Source organism: Filicampus tigris, chromosome 15, assembly GCF_054856515.1.
Source record: "Filicampus tigris isolate MCC_2025a chromosome 15, RoL_Ftig_1.0, whole genome shotgun sequence".
Lineage (NCBI taxonomy): Eukaryota > Metazoa > Chordata > Actinopteri > Syngnathiformes > Syngnathidae > Filicampus > Filicampus tigris.
The window spans coordinates 11,083,807-11,104,879 of NC_141231.1; the positions used below are offsets into that span (position 1 = coordinate 11,083,807).

Consider the following 21,073-nt stretch of genomic DNA (forward strand, 5'->3'; position numbering starts at 1 on the left):
TGCCTGGCATTTGTTTTTTTTGGGGGGGGGAAGTTGGCTTTATTAATTTCTCATCCCCCATATGAAAGTAAGCACATTTTTAATATAGGTCAAGCATAATTTGTGACAAATTATTTTGCAGACACCCAAATTACAGTTCGTGGGGCCCCAAGGGGACCCAGGTTTGAAAACCGCCTCTTGTACATCCATATCGAGTAACGGTCTTCCTCAGCACGAGCGCCACCCGCAGGTGCAGCTCACATCTTCTTTCCAGAATGGAGACAGTTAAAGGCGCAAGGATGGCGGGATTTTTTTGTTGTTGTTGTCGTTTTTGCTGTTGCTGACAAAAATGCAGACGCACAGAAGCTGTTTTGCAAATGTACACAAAAAGACACACATGCATACACACACTTTGTCCACTCGTGCCGAGAAATTGCTGTACTGCATTCCCTCAAATAGTGGCTGTTGGGGCATATATATATATATATATATATATATATATATATATATATATATATATATATATATGAAAAAAAACTACTTCATACAGAGTTTGTGGGAGAATTTAAAAAAGGGAAGGCGGGGCATTGAGGGTGGAAGGAAGTTGAAAAAGAGGTAAGGCAGGCAGGTTACCTTCTGCACCTGCGTCAGATCCTCTCTGTGCCTCAGTGAGTCGTGCTCCATGGCCTCATGGTCTAAATACTGCACATTCATATTCAAAAGCCACGCTGCCGTGCGGTCCAGCGCACTGGGGTTCACGGGGGAGGGGGCCTAGTGGGAACCAACACACACACACACACAGACACGCACACACATGAGCGGAGTGCACGTAGGGGGTGGGAGGAGGAGGAGGAGTGGGGTGGGGAGGGGGGGGGGGGTTTGCAAACAAAAGCACAGGTACAACAAAGAAGCTCGTAGTGCACATCTGGAACACAAAAAGCGGGTGGAATGGACACACATTCCTCAAGAGCGGCGGCCATTCCGCCGAGACGGCCTGCACGTTGTGTCCATCAAGGAAGTGGGAAGACCGCGAGCCCACAAGTAACATTTCTGATGATGTTTATGTTGTTTTATCCATCCCACGCACTCCATTGCATGTAAACATATTATAAAAAAAAGAAAAACAAAAAACACTGTGAACCCCCACATATTCAGACTTAAGCTTTTTTTGAAGCAGTTACACCCATCTTTTCGCTGGCTAAAGCTCTAATAAAAAAATTGTGCTTTGGCACCATCTTGTGGCATCTGCGTGCTGAGAAACTATGTCAAAGTGAGTCGAGGAGCTTCATTTTTAGGCAAAAACAGTGCTTTCATGCCATCCTGTGGCATCATAGTGCCACAGAGCTATGCTGATGTGACTTGAGGAACAATTTGTTTTTGTATTGTGGTAAACACGGTAACAAAGAATTATGTTGAAATGAGTTCAGTCAGAATAAAAATAGTGCTTTGCTGCCATTTTGCAGAATCTGATTGCCAAGGAACTATGTTGAAATGAGTTGAGGAATCAAACTTACACCAAGTAGTTTTAAATGAGTTGTATTTTGCCACCATCCTGTGGCACCTTGGTGTCACTATGTTGAAGTGGGGTGATGAGCTTCAGTTAGACAAAAACAGTGCTTGGCCGCTTTCTTACTGCATCTTGGTGTCAAGGAAATATGTTGACGTGAGTTAAGCAGCTTCATTTATGCTGCGGCTTCTTAATGCCAAGAGACTACGTTGAAGTGAGTTAAAGGAGATTCATTTAGACAAAAATAGTACATTGGTGCCATCTTGTGGTATCTACCGGCAATCATAAACCTCAACCAATTGCTCGTGGATCGTCGCAATATCGTACGTATTATAGAGCCTGTGTACTGCACATGTAGATGTCTTTAAGAGGCGGGGCCTGGTGGGGTGCCGTGGGATGACATTGAGCCTGTGTGAACGTGTGGCCGGCAGCAGCTGCGGTGTGAGGCTAGTGATTGTGCCGACGTGTTTTACGGTGTATATGATTGAGGAACACTGTAATGCTCGTTGCAACTTCACACACACACACACACACACACATGAATGCCAAGCCAGCTGTTAGCCCCCTCATGCAAGGAGGTCTGTTTCCCGTCACCTTGTGTACACGTGTGAGTGTGAATATGACTCGTTAATAACACGAGTAGTGAGCATGCAAATTAGATGAGTGGAAGGGGTCCGCCCACGTTTTCTTTTTGGAAACAAGTTCATTTCTGATATCCACCGACATGGGCGACTACCGTCTCCGTCTACCACCTTTGTTGTGTCATTGCCAAGCGCTAACTCGGCGCTAACCTGTTTGTGCTGCGCTCTCTGCTTGGTCTCCGGACTGTCCCCCTTGGATGAGGACGACTGTTGCCGCAAGCGGGCGCCACCCATGGGCCAGTCCGGCGACGAGGTCATCATGCCGCCGCCCGAGCCGGGCCGGGCGTAGGCGCCGCTGTTGAGCAGATTGGGCGGCGTGCGGCCCCGCGTCACGCTCTGGGGTGGAGGTGGCTGGTCTATCCGCCGCTGGGGGCCAGCGCTGTTCTGCCGGGGCACGGCAGGCTGGTGCTGAGCCTCCGTGAGGGACAGCTGTCGGCGGGTGAACTCGCCCGAGCGTCTGGTGTACTCGTCGCTGCTGCTCCCGCCGCCGTGGTTCAGGAAGGGGATCTTCCCGCCTGACAGGCCGTCCTCGTTGTTGCTGTGCGAGCTGACCGAGCTGTGGCACTCGGAGCCCGAGTCGGTCAGACCCCGAGGGGACACCGGAAGGCAGGTGGCCATCTGGTAGAAACAAATGTGAAGACGGAATTGCAATAGTCAAAACATGAGGGGACAAAAGCGTTATAATTTTTGGCTACCTGGTAGACCGGGTTCTGGAAGGACAGAGGGGCGAGTAACTGGGCGGGCCGGCCTGGAGCGCTTTCCGTGCTCGGGGTGGTCGGGGTCTGACCGGGCCGCCTCATGTTGGGACCGCCGGGGATGTTGCACTGCGGCACTCTGGCGGACCAACCTCCCGCGGAGACCGGAACTTCTGCCAGGGCGTCCGAGGGGCCGGGACTCGGACCACCTTCCATACTGCGGGGGTCTTGCAGGTCCACCATGGACAGACTCTTGCTGCCGTTGGCCATGCCCAAGTCGGGTTCATTGGTCTCGGAGTAACTAGAGCTGCGCGCCGGGGAAGGCTGGATCCCTGAGCTCCTTGTCACGAAAAATAGGTCCTTGTTTTCAGGGGTGGGGGAGGGTAGCCGTGTGAAGTCAACCAATCTGATGGGGGGGCGGGGTTGAACAAATGTAGCGATTAATTATCATTATTGGTTTGAAATGTACATCATCTAGCTCAGAACTGACAAGAACCGACAGCAGCTTTTTACCCTGTGAGGTCGTTGTCGATGACCATCTTCTGCAGCCCTGTGGAGATGCTGCAGCCAGCCTCGGCGGGCGACGAGCCCGTCTGCTCCGGCGTCCCTGCGGGCGCCGCGTGGACACCGGACGGGTTGCTCAGCGCCACGCTCACTTCCCGCAGGATCCTGGGCAGGGGTCCCAGCTTGGAGGTGGCGCTCTTTTAAGGAAGGAAATCGCATTCGTTGAATGTCATGAGCACCAGAGGCAGAATCCAACTCAACACCTGATTCAGAGCCTGCGACCACTAGGGGGCCTCCAAGCAAATAACAGCGAACAGTGCTTTGTGTTTTGAGGAAGAACGGAGGAACGTAAAAATAAGTTCAGGTTGTCAACGTGGATTTTTGATTGACTACTTTTAACCATCTCTGTTCTATGCAGGCCGACGAGACCGCACCAAGAAAACAGGTGAGCTGTCATCTTGAGAGTAAAACAAACATCCATGGGTAAATACATGTCCGACAATAGGATAATGTAAACAACACTACCAGAGCTGCACCATTGACAATGAGTCGTAGTTGGTATATGAATGATCAATAATCCATCATTTTTGGCAGAAATAGAGGGCCCGAAAATCAAATTTTGCTTATGGCCCGAAGGAGACGTTGGAGGACTCTGGTGAGCACTGAATTACAAAGCCACTCTGACCGACTGATGCCTGAATTATTGAATTTTCTTTCTTCCCCAACAGATGGAACACTTTATCTAATGATTACCAGCTTCCCCATCTGCAACCGAAGCGAATGTCCCCCAAAAAAACATTATTACGACCTCCCAGGCCTTTCGCAGTGTTCCGTGCTTCCACGCTGTTTATGTAACGCCATCATAAATTATTGATCGACGCCCAGATAAATATCTCGACGTATTCCGAGCACGATTCGAAGGAGCCACATTCTTAGCAGCTGCGGTAAATTATGCACCAACAAATCTGAAATACAGGTCTTTTTTTGGGGGGGTTTCAAACAAAATGTAGAAACCCGAAACAAAAAAGATGAATAATAATAAGCCATGTGATGGATAATAAATTGGGTCGTGTCTAACTAGGATCCCGTAACAATTCATAAGGATGTCACCGATACATCCATAAAAGTATGGGATGGCATTTCACATCGGGAAAAACAAGCGACACATTTCTCTTGTCGGGATTCATTTGAGGAAAATTAATTAGTTCGAGCTCAATCACAAATACGTACAAATATTGTAATAAATAAGTGAAAAGAAAAAAATAATTACTCTTCATCAAAATATCAACATCTTGACCATACATTTTTGAGTCTTCAATTTACTATATATTAATTTAAAAGCGTACAAGTACTGTGTCAATAAATATATCAGCAAGTTGTTTGCGCAACATCATCACTTGCTAACCCTCTGGTTCAGATGCAGGTCAAATTGAACTGTTTTGAGTTTTTAAGTCAAAAATGTTTTTTTGTAAACAAAAACAGATGTAAACAAAATGCAAAATAAAATGTATTATTTGTTTTTTGTTTTGGACACTTTTGAATTATTAAATAAACTACCAGGTCAAATTGACCCTGAACATTATTGCTTTATCATTTGCATGTGTGTAAATGTATAATAACATGTTATGTAGTAAGCGGGTCACATTGACCCAATGTGCATTTTGGAGCGTACAACAGGAACAAATTTCACATGAGGGTTAAGTTATGTCTACTGAGGGTTAGTCCGGATATTTGCGCACTAATCTGTGTCAACTTCAACCTGATCAGCCGGTATTTCCCACATTCCCGTGATCCGCAAAACGGCCGCGGTCTGTACCTGGTCCATCTGGGAGACCACCTCAGAGAGGAGGGAGTGCAGCGTGGAGAGCTCGCGGCCCAGGTCGATGTAGCCCTCGAAGCCGGCCGTGTTGGAGATGGTCTCCGGGTTGGAGATCTCCAGCAGGAAGCGCTGCATGTTGGTCCACTCGTGCTCCAGGAACTGGTTCATGAAGGACATGTACTCCTCCTTGTTCCCGAATCTGACAAGTGCAACAACACCCCAGGTTGGCACTCAAAATTCTCAAGTCTTAAATACGGTGGTGCCTTGAACGAAGTTTAATTTGCCCTTACAAATGAATGGAAATGACAATCTGTTCCAGCCCACCCGCCCAACACTCCCAAAAATATAACATATCCATCCATTATATGGACCGCTTATCCTCTTTACTTCTTTTTTCTCCCAATAAATTTCAATGGACATCAGTTACGTGCAGATTATTGATACTCGAGGGCCAGCCCGGTCCCGATCTCCATGAATAGACTACGACTACGTTTAAATACAGTCAATAATATTCCAAATGTTTCAGAAATCAGAAATAACCCGAACTTTGACTGAATGTAAATGTAGTCTGTCTACATGTATTGATGCATTTTTTGAAGGTAACCGTTGCCAACAACCACGTGACTGTTGATGCTATTTGTTAGCATGTCAATGGAGTTTTGCATTGTGTGTTAGCATTCAGCTAGCGGAAAGCAAAGTTGTGGTTGTTTTAAATCCATGTGTCTTTTTTCTGTGAGTTTAGCTAAGTTAACTGCTAAATTTGTCGCTACCAAGTGTGTCCCAAATGTGCAAGTGTCTGACATTAACCTTGACTTTTCAAACACTCACTTGGCGAAATTGGCCAGGTTCTGCGTGACCTTGGCGATGAGAGTGAGGGTGCGCGCCGTGCGGTCGTCGGGATACTCCTGCATTAGGTTGAAAAGCGACGGTGACATGATGGCCGGGCACAGGAAGCGCAGGAAGAGCGAGGCGCTGATCAGCCGCTCGCTGATGTCCGGCCGGCCGCGGTTGCCGCACTCCTGTCGCCAGGACGCGAAAACCTCCTTCAGCTCTCGTGGGAAAACGCTGATTTGAAAGGACAAAGCCCAAGTTCATTTTAGGGAGCACAAATGCGGCGGCGGGGCAGTTTTGAGCCACGTCCCGCTGCTCACCAGTATGAGTTGATGATCTTGCAGAAGGCCAGCTCGCAGCACATTTTCAGGTTGCTCTGGTGCTCGGGGAGGTCCCCCGAGGAGCACTTAGATGGGTCCACCTCGCAGTTTTCGTCAGACTCGTACAGAGCCTTTATGAACTCGCCTAGAAAACAACAAGTGAAATTGTAACTTAATGTAGCTTGCTGTGGCAATACTTCTGATATCATTGCCATAAACACCAAGAGTTGCTGCTTTGTGAGGCTGGTCAATCAGTGGATCCCACTTCTGACACTAACTGTTGTTGCAGTATTTTCCACATTGCTGTAACAAACACGTTTTTCTCATTTTGTGGGGCTGGTAAAACCTTGGATCCAATTCTGACACCAGTTCAAGTGGCAGTATTTCCTATATTACCGTAATAACCGGGAAAATGTGAAACGGCAACAGTCGCCATTTTGTTGGCCTGGGCACCAACACGTGACTTTATGTCATTTTCTGGGGGTGGTCAATTCTTGGATCGAACCTATTGTTGTGACAATACTTTCTATACTTCTGTAATAAACACTGAAATAACAACAGTTGTCATTTTTTGTCGGGCTGGTCAATGGGTCCCACTTCTGACACCAATTGTGTAGCAATACTGTGTCTATATTACAGTTATACTAATACTGGGACACATAATTGTTGTCTTTTTGTCATTTTCTGAAGTTGGTCAATCCTTGGATCTCACTTCTGACACCAAGTATTATGAGAGTATTGCCTATAGTACTGCAATAAACAGTGGGAAATGCCAGTAAACAATTGTGCTTTGGCATTTTCTGGAGGTGACCAATTCCTGTATCCCACTTCTGGTACTTATTTTTCTGGCATATTTTCTGCATTCAAATAATATTGTAAAACACCACATGTCTGTTTTGTTGTTGTGTTCTGGTGGTGGTCAATCATTGTATCCTACTTCTGACACCAATTGCTTCTGCAATATTTTAGTTGATATTTTGTGTATTTTCTGGGAGTGGTCAAGTCTTGGATCCCACTTTTGACACCAATTGTAACACAAGAGCTTGCTTATATTACGGTCATTAACCCAGGGAAATACCAAGGTTAGTGTTTAAATCCCACTTCTAACACCAACTGTTGTAGCAATATTTTCTGTTATAATTTCCTTGGTAATTAAAGTAATCAAAACATAGATTGATACTCAACAACCAAAACATACAAAAAGATCTAGAATGTGGAGGCAAACGAGGACAACAGTTTTTTCACAAGGGAACTGGCGGATCTGTTTTTTGTCTGTTTTTGTTTTTGCTAAACCAGAAATCTTGAGCTTTCCAAAGATTTCAATAGTTTAGCTGACGTCAAACAAACCACATAAACTTCGCCAGTGCAGTGATGCATAATTTACTAGGCTGCTCCAATATTCCCGGCCAATCATCCCGTTGAGACGAGCCGCTTTTAACAAACAAACCTCGGCTGTGAAGAAACTCCAATATTGAAGTAAACATTCACCGACTATTAGTATAAGTGCCAGAAAACTGCTGGCCACTCACCAAGAGCATCCTGTAGGTACTTCTGGCCCACCAGTTTGAGGTACTCCTCGATGGCTTTGGTTGCCAATGTGTTCTCGCGGAAGATCAGATGCTCGTTCTCCCCGCAGCGGTCCACTTCCGACATCATCAGGTCTGTCAGGAAGTCCTGAAGGACAAACAGATGCAAGGTCAAATGACTTCCGAGTCTTGAACGAACCTTACGTACATGATTTAGCCACCATGGATGGTCACAGTGTTAGAAGTGCTGTCTCATCAATCATCATCTTGAGGGCAACCATTTTACCCTTTGTCTGTATTATGTGATTAATTGCAGGAACGGACACAGGCGCTGGAGAGGAGACACCTGTGTTCTATGGTTTAGAGCAGGGGTCACCGACCTTTTTGAGGCTGAGAACTACTTGGGCACAGATTATTGCGAAGGGCTACCAGTTTGATTCACAATTCTGAAACAACACACCTGCTCAAATGAATTTTATTAATGTTACTCGGCTATATGTTATTATTAATAATTAATTATATTCGTTTATGTGACATTGGACAGTTTAAAGAGGTCTCACAATAATAAACAAACAGATAATTACGTTTTACAACAATATTTCTATTCATCTCTGCCAATGTTTACATTTTCAAATTATCACTTTCACAACATTCCTAGGAAATCACCACGTTACAATACTTGGTGAGCTTCTAATTATTTATTATTCTTATAGAATAGCCTAGCGCTTTTGTGTACGAATCTTACGATCTTACGTACATTTTTTTTTTATCAATTCCAAGGGGAAACAGGCCATTTCAGTAACATCGGAGGAGCCTACGGCTGCAAGGAATTAAATGGACTGGACCAAGGACATACTCAGGACTGCCCGTGTATGCGCTGCTCATTTCATACCTGGCAAGTTATCGTGGCCATTTGGTTTAATTTAGCCTCTGTGTCTTAATGATGAGTAAGTGGTCAGAAATTGTGGAATTATGGCTAGGTGTTTGCTACTTGGGCGAGCTAGCAAATTGTACCGAACTCATTCAACCTCTATGAGCTAAAGTGCACACTAGCTCCATGTAATTTCAGACTAGCTGGCTATGTGGCTACGTTTCTCACCCTGCCATGAAAGTAGAATTAGCTGTGAGGATGTATTTATCCTTTCTGTTGGCGATGGCCCAAGCAGGGCTCGCAGTTTTCTCTCTCATTTAAACACTAGGTTTCTCCACTAACTGAAGATGAATATGTGGTCATTAGACGTTGGGCAACTTTGTAGCATCTTCCTCCCACTCTGTAATCCCATAAGGATCGGAAAGTTGCTTGCCGTTTGGCAATGTTAGGTTTTTAAATTAATTTTCGCGAGCCTTTACAGTTAGTCGGCTTGTGTATATTACAAGGATTATTTCTAGTCCATTTATCCAGACTTATCCAAGTCTGTGACATATTAGCATACCCCACCATTTCTTTCTGTACTACTATGCACACGCATCCAGATTGTCATCTTTGTTTACAAACTGAACATTTTTTGGAGAATGTCCGCTGATAGTGTAGTGGTACACACGCCTGAGTTGTGTGCGGGCAGCGTGGGATCGATTCCCGCTCAGTGACAGTGTCTATGTGTGCCCTGCGACTGGCTGGCGACCAGTTCGGGGTGTAGTCTGCCTTCGCCCATTGACGGCTGGGATAGGCTCCAGCAACTCCCCGCGACCCTATATAGGATAAGCGGTTTGGAAGATGACATGACATGACATGACATTTTTTGGAGTTCAATTGCAGCTTCTTCTGTTCTCATAAGTGTGTACTCCATCCATGCACAACACTGCCCCTAAGAGACCAAAACGTACAAAACATCTGGTATTTGTTTTTGAATTGCTATTATTGTTGTATGTTTTTATTTACCTTCTTTACACATTTTTTTCTTGTTGTCCTTTGTAGTCATATTTTTTATTTAAGTTGAGTTTTCAAGGATTTCACGAACTTTTCCTTTCTTCAAAATTCAAGGATACAACGATCGAAGGACTTTTTTTTGTCGTACCAACACACATGTTCACATGATTATGGCACGCAATACAATCCCCAAAGATCCCAGGTTAGTTCCAAGACTTGTGAAAATAACACAAGATAAAATATGATCAAGAGATAAGGGTAATGCTTATTCGAGGCTTCAATGTATGCGCACATCGTTGCTGTCCGGTGAAAAACACTTATGTCCATTTCTTTTTTTAATTTTTTTTTATGTGAATGGGGTTTCTGCGTTACAGACATCACATTAAGGTGAAAATTGAAAAAAAATAAATAAATCATTGGACATACCGGTATGTGTTTTTCACAGGACAGCGACTATATGCGAGGCATCAAAGGAGTGGAAGTAGCAGAATGAAATTGTAAGAGGCTTGAATTTCACATATTTGCAAGGTCATTTTGTACTTGTCAAAAAGAATAGAGTGTTCAAGAATAAAGATGATAGTTTTGAGTAGTTCAGTTTTAGTACAGTAGTTGAAAAATACAAATATCGTTTTAATAATCGTGATTTCAATTGTAATGAAAATAATCGTGATTATATTTTTTTTCCATACTCGTCGAGCCTTATTTCAAAGACAATCTCCCCCGAGTGAAAATTGATTTGCGAGGGCCAGGACAACAACTAACTGGGTCGCCTTGGTGGAGGTTTGAGGGTGTTCTGTCTTTTGATTTGATTGTGAACGCTTTGTGGTTACAAAAGGAACTGCAAGACAACATTTTTCCTTTGCTTAAAAAGGAAGTGGTGCATTCTCCTTTCCCTTTTGTCCTCTGCGCATGCATCCATCCATTCGCTTCTTCGGTAATCAGCACAAGTGGAACGCGCTTTGTATCGCTGCCACATCTCATCAAGCATCAAGCTTGTCTCAAAAAAAAAAGGAAAAAAAAGGAGGGTGGTATGAAGACACGGCTGATGGCATCTAATGAATAGAGTCCGAGATGCTACTAGTGGACCGGCTTACTTGCCAAAAGAACTCCAGTGACATGTAGATGAATTATTAATATATATTCTTAATATGGCTGCCACTGATTCCATTGATGGGACAGGATCATTATTGCAATGACTGTCTGGTTTAACGGAGTGTGACTCTACTTGGGAAGGGAAGAGTTGTCAGAAATAACTTGGCGTGGTCTGTCTGATGTTATTTTTTTCATTTTATTTTTACGTGGCAAATAAATAGAAGCAACACACCTTAGAAGGGGAAAGGAATGAGCCAGAGATTAAAAATAGTGTTCTAAATTTGGACTCTTAGTAGTGTCTTGAGTATGCAGTGGAAAAAAATGTGATATGACATAAATAACACACAAGCTAATATTAGCTTAGCCCTGTTGCCTTACCCATGGTCGATGGCATTATTAAAATCCACAATCTCCACTTTGCTGCACAAACACACATGCTAACATTGACTCATTTCAAAGTCAAAAAGAAAAGATAAGCAACCTCCAAATGTCCCCGACTTTGCTGCCGGAATCATGCCGCCCCGGGACGTGCAAAGGAACTCCAAATGCACTGCACGGAAGAAGGGAATTAATGCTAAGTAATTAAGGATGCCAACATCTCTCCAGGGGCGGGGAGATGCTATGCCGACTTCTCCCTCATCAATCAGCCGAAGATAGACATGGCTTCTTAAGCGCTAATCAGTCACCGCGCCAACGAACTGCGATCAAGTCAAAGAAAGTTTCAAAAAGCTCCTCTCCGGTATCAAGAGACTGTGACTGATGAGGCAGCAAAAGACAAAGACAATGATGACAGTCGACTAAAAGCTGACAAGTAATTTTAGTCTCCAACAACAAGATCAACACAACGTCCAATTTCCTGTCCTCATCTTATCGACACTTAAATAAATCTGAGAGTCAAAAAGTGGGAGGGAGGGTGTGGTCATCCTACAAACGATCGCATAGAATTTGCATTGTCATTTGTATCATGTAACCTTATCACTGAGTTCAGCGCTGGAACTATCCGGTTACGATTTCATGGCTACGACTTTTGGTCTTTGACTTCCGGGCTATGACTTTTTGGCCATGACTCTGATGCCACAACTTCGGGGCTACGACCTCCCGGCGACAACTTCAGGCATAGGCCTATATAACTTCAGACCTATAGATCTATGACTATACAGCTACAAATCTAAGACTACAACTTACAAATAGATCTGTTAATCGGAGGCCTCTGGCCTTCCGTCATGGGAGTCTTGCTGGCAAATTTCCACGAATTGCTACATAAAATTTGTCACAGTGGGGTTCAGATCAGGTACGCAGACTTGTGGGACAGCGATAGCATCACATCACACCCTTCACAGACCTTAGCCTACACAACTCTACTGAAGCAATTAGCACCCAATGTAATCGTATTGAAAAGTTGGATGATTCAAGTGAGGTGTTTTAGGATGCTTTATAATGAAAATGCAACAAAACATGCAATGTACCGACCGGAAATGTACCACTTGGTGGTAGAAATGGATCATAGCGCATCTCGCCAAGCTAGCATATGGTGCGTGATTGTGTCTTGCGCTGGAATGTCGCAAGGGGTGCGGGGGATACGCGTAATGGATTAGTCTGTGCTAAAAATGCAATATCGGCTGTTGCATGCAGGAGGAAATCACCATCCTGTCTAGTCTCTTGTCTGCAGTATTAGAGTTGCGGGGGTGAAAAGTTCACCGCAAGAGCAGCCGCCGGTGCAAGAATATTTAACCTTTATGTGCGTCAACAGTCTCTCCACGGTACCCTGGTGAAACATACCGCTTGGATATCCTGGTTCGCTAGACATTGGTTATCCATGGAGGGTACATTTGCAAGGCATAAAATAAAGCCAGATCGTCTTGCATAGTCTGTATTTTGGGGAATCAAGTAGACTTGGGTGCAAATATTAAAAGCCAAATTATTTTTTTATACTTTTGTGCAAGACATGCAAAGTGAGAGTTTGCCACTTCTGGGCTAATATTTACGCGCTACAACGACTTTCAGTCTATGACTTTAGGACAATGATTTCAGGGCAATAACTTCACTTCCAACTCTTGGGCCATAACTTCATGGTTCTGACTTTCGAGCTCCAACTTTTAAACTACAATTTTTGGGGTACGATTTTAAGACTTGACTTTTGTGGAAAGACTTTTCGGCTAGTCTGTTATGATTTCAGAACATATTTCCGATCATAGAATCGTACTTGACGTTTTTTGTACATTCTCGCGATATCACGAGACTTACTTTGGCTTTGCCGGTGCTCTGCAGAATATGAACCAGCGCACACGCCATCTCTTCCTTGTTCTTGACACTAATGCTGGGCTCGAGCACGGAACAAAGCAGCATGTAGTTGTTCGTGGTGTACTCGGCAAACTCCTTATACATCTCCATGGGTAGGATGTTCATGCTCTGGTACCGCGCCTTAATGCGGATCATGGGTCCGGACGTCTTGCCCTTGGTGGGGTTGGTCGTGCTGACCGGGTACCACTTCTCCACAAACTGCCGTCCGGTCACCGCCGCCACGGGGATGCTGACCACACCCACATAGTTGTTCTTGTCCTTCTTTTTCTTTTTGTCCGTGTCCTTGTAGAGGTGCGCCGTGATGCCATGCACCGCCGGCAGGTTGTTGAACTCAAAGTGCTCGCCCCAGAAGACATTGTCCGTCTTGAGCTTGCAGGTAGTGCGGGCGTACAGCGCGTCATCCAAGCACAGCTCACAGAAGTACTTCTTTTTGGCAGGGAGGTCCTTGGCCTCGATGAGCCACAGTCGCAGCATGTTCTCCACCCGCCGGCTGTTGTCCTGCAGATAGGATGGTGACAGAAAAAGTGGTTGCGAAAAGATGCTAAATTGTCATCCGGGAAAAAAAATGCAACAATTACGCTGTCTCCTCTGTCCTCATCCATTTCGGATAGCCAGGGGAGATAAGAACACAATTTGAAGACAGAAATAAATTGATTTGAGGGCCTTTTTCATGTCAGAAATACTGGCACACCTAGAGGCAATAACATCATCAGAGTAACTGCCAATACAAAAACCATGATCACATTTTGCCTGATGCTACTGTCGTAGCAACTAACGTTGGAAAAAAATGATATTCTATGATATTCAATACATATGAACACTGTCTGATATATGTATTTGAAGGAAGTAAAAAAAGTATCATAAACATATAGTCAGATGAAAAGAGAAGATACTGAAGATACTTGTTGCTTGTGTATCAATATTGTAAATTGGAAGCCTCATATTAAAAATGACAAGGTGTTGGGAATTCAAGTATGAAATCGATTTCGGCAGCTCCGCAACCCAAGCTCTTTGCTTGGGTTTGTAATGTTTTTACATTTTGAAACACATCACCATTTTTTTCATTTTTCCATCCGTCAATCATAAGTTTCCTCAACACCCACTGAATGACCTTCTGATCACGTCACTGGTTAGTTAAAAATGTGCATCCTTCTCACCTTGTTTGGCTGCACAGCTCTCCTCAGGTTCTCCATCCATTTGTCCCTCTCGGCTGATGAGCGACAGGAAAAGCACTTGCTCCCCGAGGAGGTAGTCACCTGCAGAGACAAATGCGAAAATGAGTGGGAAAGAACGGGATACTTTGTGAGTTTCACAAGGCAGTGTCAGATGCTGTGTATTGAGAATTGACTTTTTATTTTTGGTACCTAACTGCTCTCCTCTTGCAGCATTGAGCTGATTACATAAATAACAGTGAGATAGCTAGGTAGCTACCTTTAAGCTATTGGTCTATCTAATTAACCAATTAATTAGTGTTGACTAAAACTAAGTAGCTAACAACATTAAATAAACAATCGAACTATTAAGATAACTACCTAACTATCTAGTAGTAGTAACTATAGCTTAAGTAATTATAAGCTAACCTATTGACTATTGAGCTAACTGGTGACACCATTTATAATCTTGTGCTGTTGAGTTAACTAATGAGCTAATATAAATAACTTTAGCACGGTTGAGTGTACTAATTCTCTAACTCCCCATCTAACTAACTAATTACTGCCACACATTTTAAGACCCTCTTTTATCCTAACGTTGGAAAAAATTTGAAAAAAAATTACATTTTTCTCCTGGGATTGAATGTCTGGACTGTGAAAAGACATAGATGTGTTTTTTGGCAGTGAATGAGTTAACTAAAAACTAACTAACCAACCAACCAATTGACTGACTAACATCAATTATAACCCACAGTCCCACCTTGCATTATTGAACACAAGCAACATCATAAATAACCTTGCGCCATTGAGCTAACTAGTCATCTGATTGCTATTCTTAAAGCATTTTTTCGCCTCTTTTTAAAGCACCGCCTTACTGTATTTTGCCAAACGTATCTATTCTTCACCGCATGCCTGCCTTGCACACCCACCCACTATCTCCACTTGCAAAGCTGTGTGGTACAGCGTGATGGGCATGTGACTTGCGGTGCTAATCAGAGCCAGCGTTGTACGCAGCACGTTGCAAATTACAGCGGGTTATCAAGAGGTTAAATCCCACTACCGGCGACGCAACAGATTACCCCCCGCCACACTTGCGTTTATTTTCAACCAGCCATAAAAAAAAAAAAAACGCAATAATTTCCGATTGCGTTCACCCTGAGCGCTTGTTACGTCACTGTCGCCTTAATCCGAAATCCAAATAAAAAGCGATTTAAGGTGCTTAATGTGTTCTCAGCGTTATAATCTTTATGTAATCTTAAAAAAGCCTTAGCTGGTCGCAGTGTGCTTATTCCGGCTTAAGGGTGGGGGCATTCCTCCGCCAGAAAACTTAGCATTAGTGGCTATGATGCCATTGTAGACACAACAACCTTGAGCTAAATATCAAAGCATAACCTCTCACCTTGCGCTATTGAGCTAACTTGCTAACTAACAGCCATCAAGTCATAAACACTCATCGTATGCTATCTAACTAACAGCAATTAAAAAGAAGCTCTTACTAGGCACTACGGAGATAACTTTCGAAGTAACTACAAAGGGTGCAACAATATGTGTATCTTTATCAAATTGTTCGATACATCGGTCAGGGTTCGGTGTGGCACTGTATGACCAATATCATTGTTTTTTTTTCTATGATCAGTGGCACTGCAGAGCCACAGCTTGTTTCAGCAGCACCTGCACTCTCGCTCGGTAAACCCGTAACACTGATTATTCCAGACATTTAAAAAAGAAAAGTAATGGGGAAGACTGCTCAAACAGGTTGAAAACTAGTAAAAAATACTCGCTGGATAGTTGCGATACTTTGTTTGACGACACACCAGTTGTTGCACCAGGTTTGTTGCATATGGTGTTCTCTCACAGTTAATTGAGTTGTTCTGCTACAGAGGGGTTCAGTTTTCCCTCTGCTTCAAATTGTAAATTGTTTTGGGCTTTGAGTGGGGAATCTGTTTGAGCCGCTGAGCAGACAGGCGTGGGAGAGCAACGCGAGCGAAAAGTGCAGCAGCCTGGCTCGGGTCCCTCATAATCGATTGGGGAAGACGAGGTCTGAAGTTGGGCGAGCCCCTACAAATTGAAGCATATCACTGTGACATACGTACGAAGCGTTGATGCTCAATTCACGAGTACTCGCAGCTATGAGGTATTTTATTAACAAATTTGATTATAGAGTTATAATTCTGTTGTGCAATTGAGCACTATGTAGCATTCCTTTTCTCCTATTACATAATTAACTGTCCCACAGTAATGATGTTGACAATGTTAAAAATATGAAAATTCAGACAAACTGTTCTGGAATTTCTAGTGGTTAGCAGCTCTGCTATGTGGTTTTCTCACCTTTTTTACCTTGTTCACATTTTGGAACGTCTTTGCATTTATTGTACTTATTATTATTTACTGTATTTATGTCTGAAAATGCGCATGGATGTAAATGTTCACATCTAGCTGTAACCAAAAGACAACCTCTCACTAGGTGTAATTGAGTTAACTAACAAGTAAACTACATAACCAACCAGCCAACAATCTTGATTTCCGTGTAATGATGCATCCCTAAACATTGGTCAAATATCCATAAAGGCCTCACCTCGAAACAGTAGTCCTGGCCGAGGATGCTGCTGTGCACAGGCTTGATGATGACCTCGTCCTCCATGCTTAAATCCAGAGCTTCCACAGCGCTGCTGGGACTGAGCAGTGACTCATGGGAGCGAGACTCCTTCAGCCTTGGCATCAGATGAGATCTAAGAAGAAGCACAAGAGGAAAAAGATTGAGTCAGAAGAACGGAGAAGAGTCGACGGGAGGGCTAGCATATGCGCCGCGTGCGCTAGTTAGCCAGCGCGTGGGAGGAAAGTGTGAGGATGCCTCGAGCAAGTCCTTCCGCGACATCACCACAATCATCCTCTACATCGTCAACAACTAATGGATGCTTGCTGTATCACGGCCATTATATGAGTAAGACTAAGAAGCCACATTGATTAGCATTAATGCCAGACAAATGGAAACACTTCCTACAAGCAACATCAACAAAACGAAGCAGACAATGGATGTGTTGGGAATCATTCACCCATTACCTAATCACTATATAGGGATTTTTATATAGTGGACCATATCATTCAGTCATTATTCAAATGATAAATTGGTTGTGTTCAGGATCATTTGCTCATTCCTCACTCTCTTAATATGTATGTGTTGGGAGGATTTTCATGCCATAACTGATTGATTTATCACAAGCAGAGAGCGAAAATAATTTTTGTGTATCGGCCTTATGCATCATGAGATATTGTGCTTTTCTAGTGATATCTGGTTGTTAACTACTTGTCAAGGGCATTGTGTGACACACAGAGGGCACTACATAGGGGATAAATTGCAGTACATTTAACGAACACTACAAAATGGCCAACTTGCTACACAGGGAGTTATTTCGAAGACCAGGTTACTAGTACTTTCTTTGATCTCACTGTAGGACAACAAAGTGATACTAGTGAAGTAAAACTGTTCACTAGTGAAGTAAAACTGAGCACTAGTTGACAGCTGCGTGTGTTTCCCGAGTAGTAAGTCTACTAGTAATGTGTCAATGTTAACTAGTGCAGTTTTACCTCACTTGTAACATGTAGTTGTCTGACTAGGATGCAAAAATTCTCTTCGTTCCTGTATCACATCGCTATACCATCATCATTAGCGGGCAAAACCCACTTACAAAATTACTACTTTTCAGGAAATAAATAAACAAAACAAGTTACCTTGAGTTACCAGAGGCCACATCCTTCAAGTAATAAAACTTATTTTGCAATTATATGCAAGACAAAAAGCCTTTAGTACTTCACAAAAGCAAACGACTGACTTTCCAAAAGTCTTTCTCAGAAGTATTAGAGCCACGAGATGCAATAAAACGATGAGCTGACGAAGCAGTTTAGTAGGCAGAAATGAATCTGCACTCACTTACCTTCCTTGCTGACCAGTTCCTTCTGCTCTGAAGCATTACAACCATCCATTTTTAACAAAATGGCTTACTGAAATCTAACTAACCTAACTCTTTTCACTCGCTATTGTCTGAAAAACATCCAGACTTTCAATCTTGAGGGGACATAATGCCGCACGGCTCCGGCAGAGTGAGGAAAGAGGACAACACTCCTCAGACAGATAGTAGTCAATAGTATCAATTTGTGAAAAAATCTGAAATCTACCATATTGGACATACAAGGTTTCTGCCCGACAGCAACGACACGGACCTTACGCTGGAGCTTATCCAATAAATGCTCAAACGTCTTTTCATACCGTATTCGGTAAGGATAAAGGATGAAACAGTGACGCCTCATCCAGTCATGACAAAGTGATGCTGCCATTCTCGTGACGAACAATATCCTCGTCCAGGCTTCAGTATTTTACCAGTGATGGAGTAGCATTAGGCTACTTCCTCTCCCTCTGCTTGCTGCTCAATATCAACTCACTTATGTGTAAGTCAAGCAGTGTAATGGATCCTGAGTATGTCTGGGCAGCAAACTGCACGCTTTACTTAAGTGTCCTGGGGAAAAAAAAAAATCGCGATAAGAATAGCGTTCACGTGATTGTCGGTCCATTGGGGCACTCAGACGCCTTTGCGAGAGCTTGACTAATGCATCGCAATAACAAAGTCCTGGAAAGAAGAACAACAAAATTAGTGCATCCTGCTCATGCCGCAGCGACATGGTTTCAACGCAATCACATGCACTAGTCGGCAAATTCTGGTCCACGTGACGCTAATCTTCACCACAGCAAGATTGACAATCCTAATAATATCCTAAGACAAAAACGTTTCTTCAAGGGAGAGTTTCAGAGGCTCTTTACAACAACCTTTTGCATGTACTAATCTAGCATCAAATTAAAACCACTCTGAGGTTGAACTAGCAGATTCAATGAGGAAACCACTGACTCAGGTGATTTGGACTTGAGTCAGAGTCTGCCAACTTGAGTTAGCAAATGGAATTATCTGTGTCTGCTGTGTTTGTGGCAGGTTTGCTAACTGAGTTAATGGACTCACTTTGAAACACCGTAAATGGTGATGATTGAAAACACAGAAGCGTCAAGATGTTTTGGCCTGTTAACTTGAGTCTGCTAACTCTTATCAGTGAACTGAATAATCTGAGTCTGCAGTGTTTCTGCCGATTTGGCTAACTCTTGTCAGTGAACTCCGGCAAAGTGTTTCCGGCAAGTCCGATAACTCCATTCAGCGATAAAATAATCTGCTTTGTTTCCAACGTGCCGGCTAGCAGGACTCTGCGCGGAGTCATATAGTCTGCAATCTTTCTAGTGAGTCCCCTAAATGAAGTCAGTAAAGTCAAAGAACCGAATCATCTCAGTCAGCAGCTTTTCCCGTGAGACGGCTAACTTGTATCACTGAACTCAGCGCTTACTGACTTAAGATAGGGACACACCACCAATTTCCAAGATTTGAAATAAAGAAGTACAAAGTTTTGGTGCATTTAATTTACAAGGGAACGTAATAATATTAAATCCATCACATGTACTAAATTTACCACCACTACTGGATATGGACAGAGTATTCCAGAATTTAGGCCAATTTAAGTCGCTTCACGTGTCCAGTTGTCATAAAAACTCCACAAGCAGAGTCAGAACAAGTGGTAAAAGTCAAAAATGGGCCGTTTGTCTTGCGCCCTGAGTATTGCGTGGGAAGAAATTCGGTGCCCTCCTTTCTTTGTTCCCCCTCCTTCTTGTGTTTTCCTCCGCCTTTGTCCAGTGCCACAAGGCTGATTGAATATTCAGGTCAAGAAGTGAGAAGTAGCGTTTCCGCTCCTCTTTCCAATCGCTTCGAGCGCTAATGGTGCTGTTATGCAAGCGCTCTCTGGTACCTAGTGGTAGCCAAGTGAAGTTTGCGAACCAACAACACACTAACTATGTGCATTCTGTGTCTGTGTTGTTGGCTATCGTGCCAGGCCACAAGCAAAGTTTTATGTAGTGTGTTCATATTCAAGTCATAACCCTATGAGAATTCAATTGTATTTTAAAGCTCCAATTTTGATTTTTTTAAAAATCTTAAAAGTCAGATTGTTTTACATACAAGTGATCTTCTGAAAAACGTTGCAGTATTGCAATAACGCGGGTAAAAATCGAACATGATATGCTTATTCGCCACCGGGCTGCTTTCAATCACTCTTAGTTGCCATGACGCCCACCACCAGTACACTGCAGAGTGTTGCCCATGATTAACGCAACCTTTACCCCTTGACCTCAGCTCGCTGCTTTAGCACAAAGTCATTTGTGTGACCTTTGAACTCCTGGTGCATTCACCGTTCTGCTGTCTGCCATTGGAGTTGTGGAAAAAAACACCCACGTGCTGTATTATTGGATAACCTCCTGACTTTTTGCCCTTCAACTAACAGGCTGTTGCGATTTTTTTTCCCTATGTATGCATATAATTTGCACGTATAGATACATGTATCGTGTAAGTCAACGTGTGAGTTTGCCATCTGAGTCAGTGAAACGAATCACCTGAATCCTCTCTGTGTTTCAATGTGAGTCAAATCATCTGAGTCTGGAGTGTTACCATGTGATTCTGACAACTTGAGTTAGTCAGTGAAACGAATAATTTTGAGTCGGCTGCTGTGTTTTCATGTGAGTTGAATCATTTGAGTCAAATATTCTGAGTCTGCAGTGTTACCATGAGATTCTGCTAACTCGATTCAGATCTTCTGCTTTTTCCAATTGAGTCGAACCATGTCAGTGTGCAGTGTTAGCATGTGATTCAGCTAACTCGAGTCAGTGAACCGAACCCTTCGAGTCCTGTGCTGTTACCAATTGAATCAAACCATGTTAGTTTACAGTGTTGAATTGTGATTTTGCCACCCGAGTCAGTG

The 21,073-nt window shown here is 43.5% G+C and overlaps 1 protein-coding gene across 8 annotated transcripts in view; it reads right to left on the reverse strand.

Moving 5' to 3' along the window:
- dab2ipb (DAB2 interacting protein b) overlaps positions 1-21,073 on the reverse strand; it is a 91,153-nt gene that overhangs the window by 5,780 nt on the left and 64,300 nt on the right. For all 8 annotated transcript variants that reach the window (XM_086053355.1, XM_086053357.1, XM_086053358.1 and 5 more), the window contains 11 exons: positions 16,809-16,962; positions 14,240-14,338; positions 13,026-13,580; positions 7,826-7,970; positions 6,297-6,441; positions 5,974-6,210; positions 5,143-5,344; positions 3,336-3,523; positions 2,823-3,228; positions 2,278-2,745; positions 613-750 (listed from right to left, as the gene is read on the reverse strand). In XM_086053355.1, coding sequence (XP_085909481.1) covers positions 613-750; positions 2,278-2,745; positions 2,823-3,228; positions 3,336-3,523; positions 5,143-5,344; positions 5,974-6,210; positions 6,297-6,441; positions 7,826-7,970; positions 13,026-13,580; positions 14,240-14,338; positions 16,809-16,962 — 2,737 coding nt within the window. The remainder of the gene's footprint in view (positions 1-612; positions 751-2,277; positions 2,746-2,822; positions 3,229-3,335; positions 3,524-5,142; positions 5,345-5,973; positions 6,211-6,296; positions 6,442-7,825; positions 7,971-13,025; positions 13,581-14,239; positions 14,339-16,808; positions 16,963-21,073) is intronic.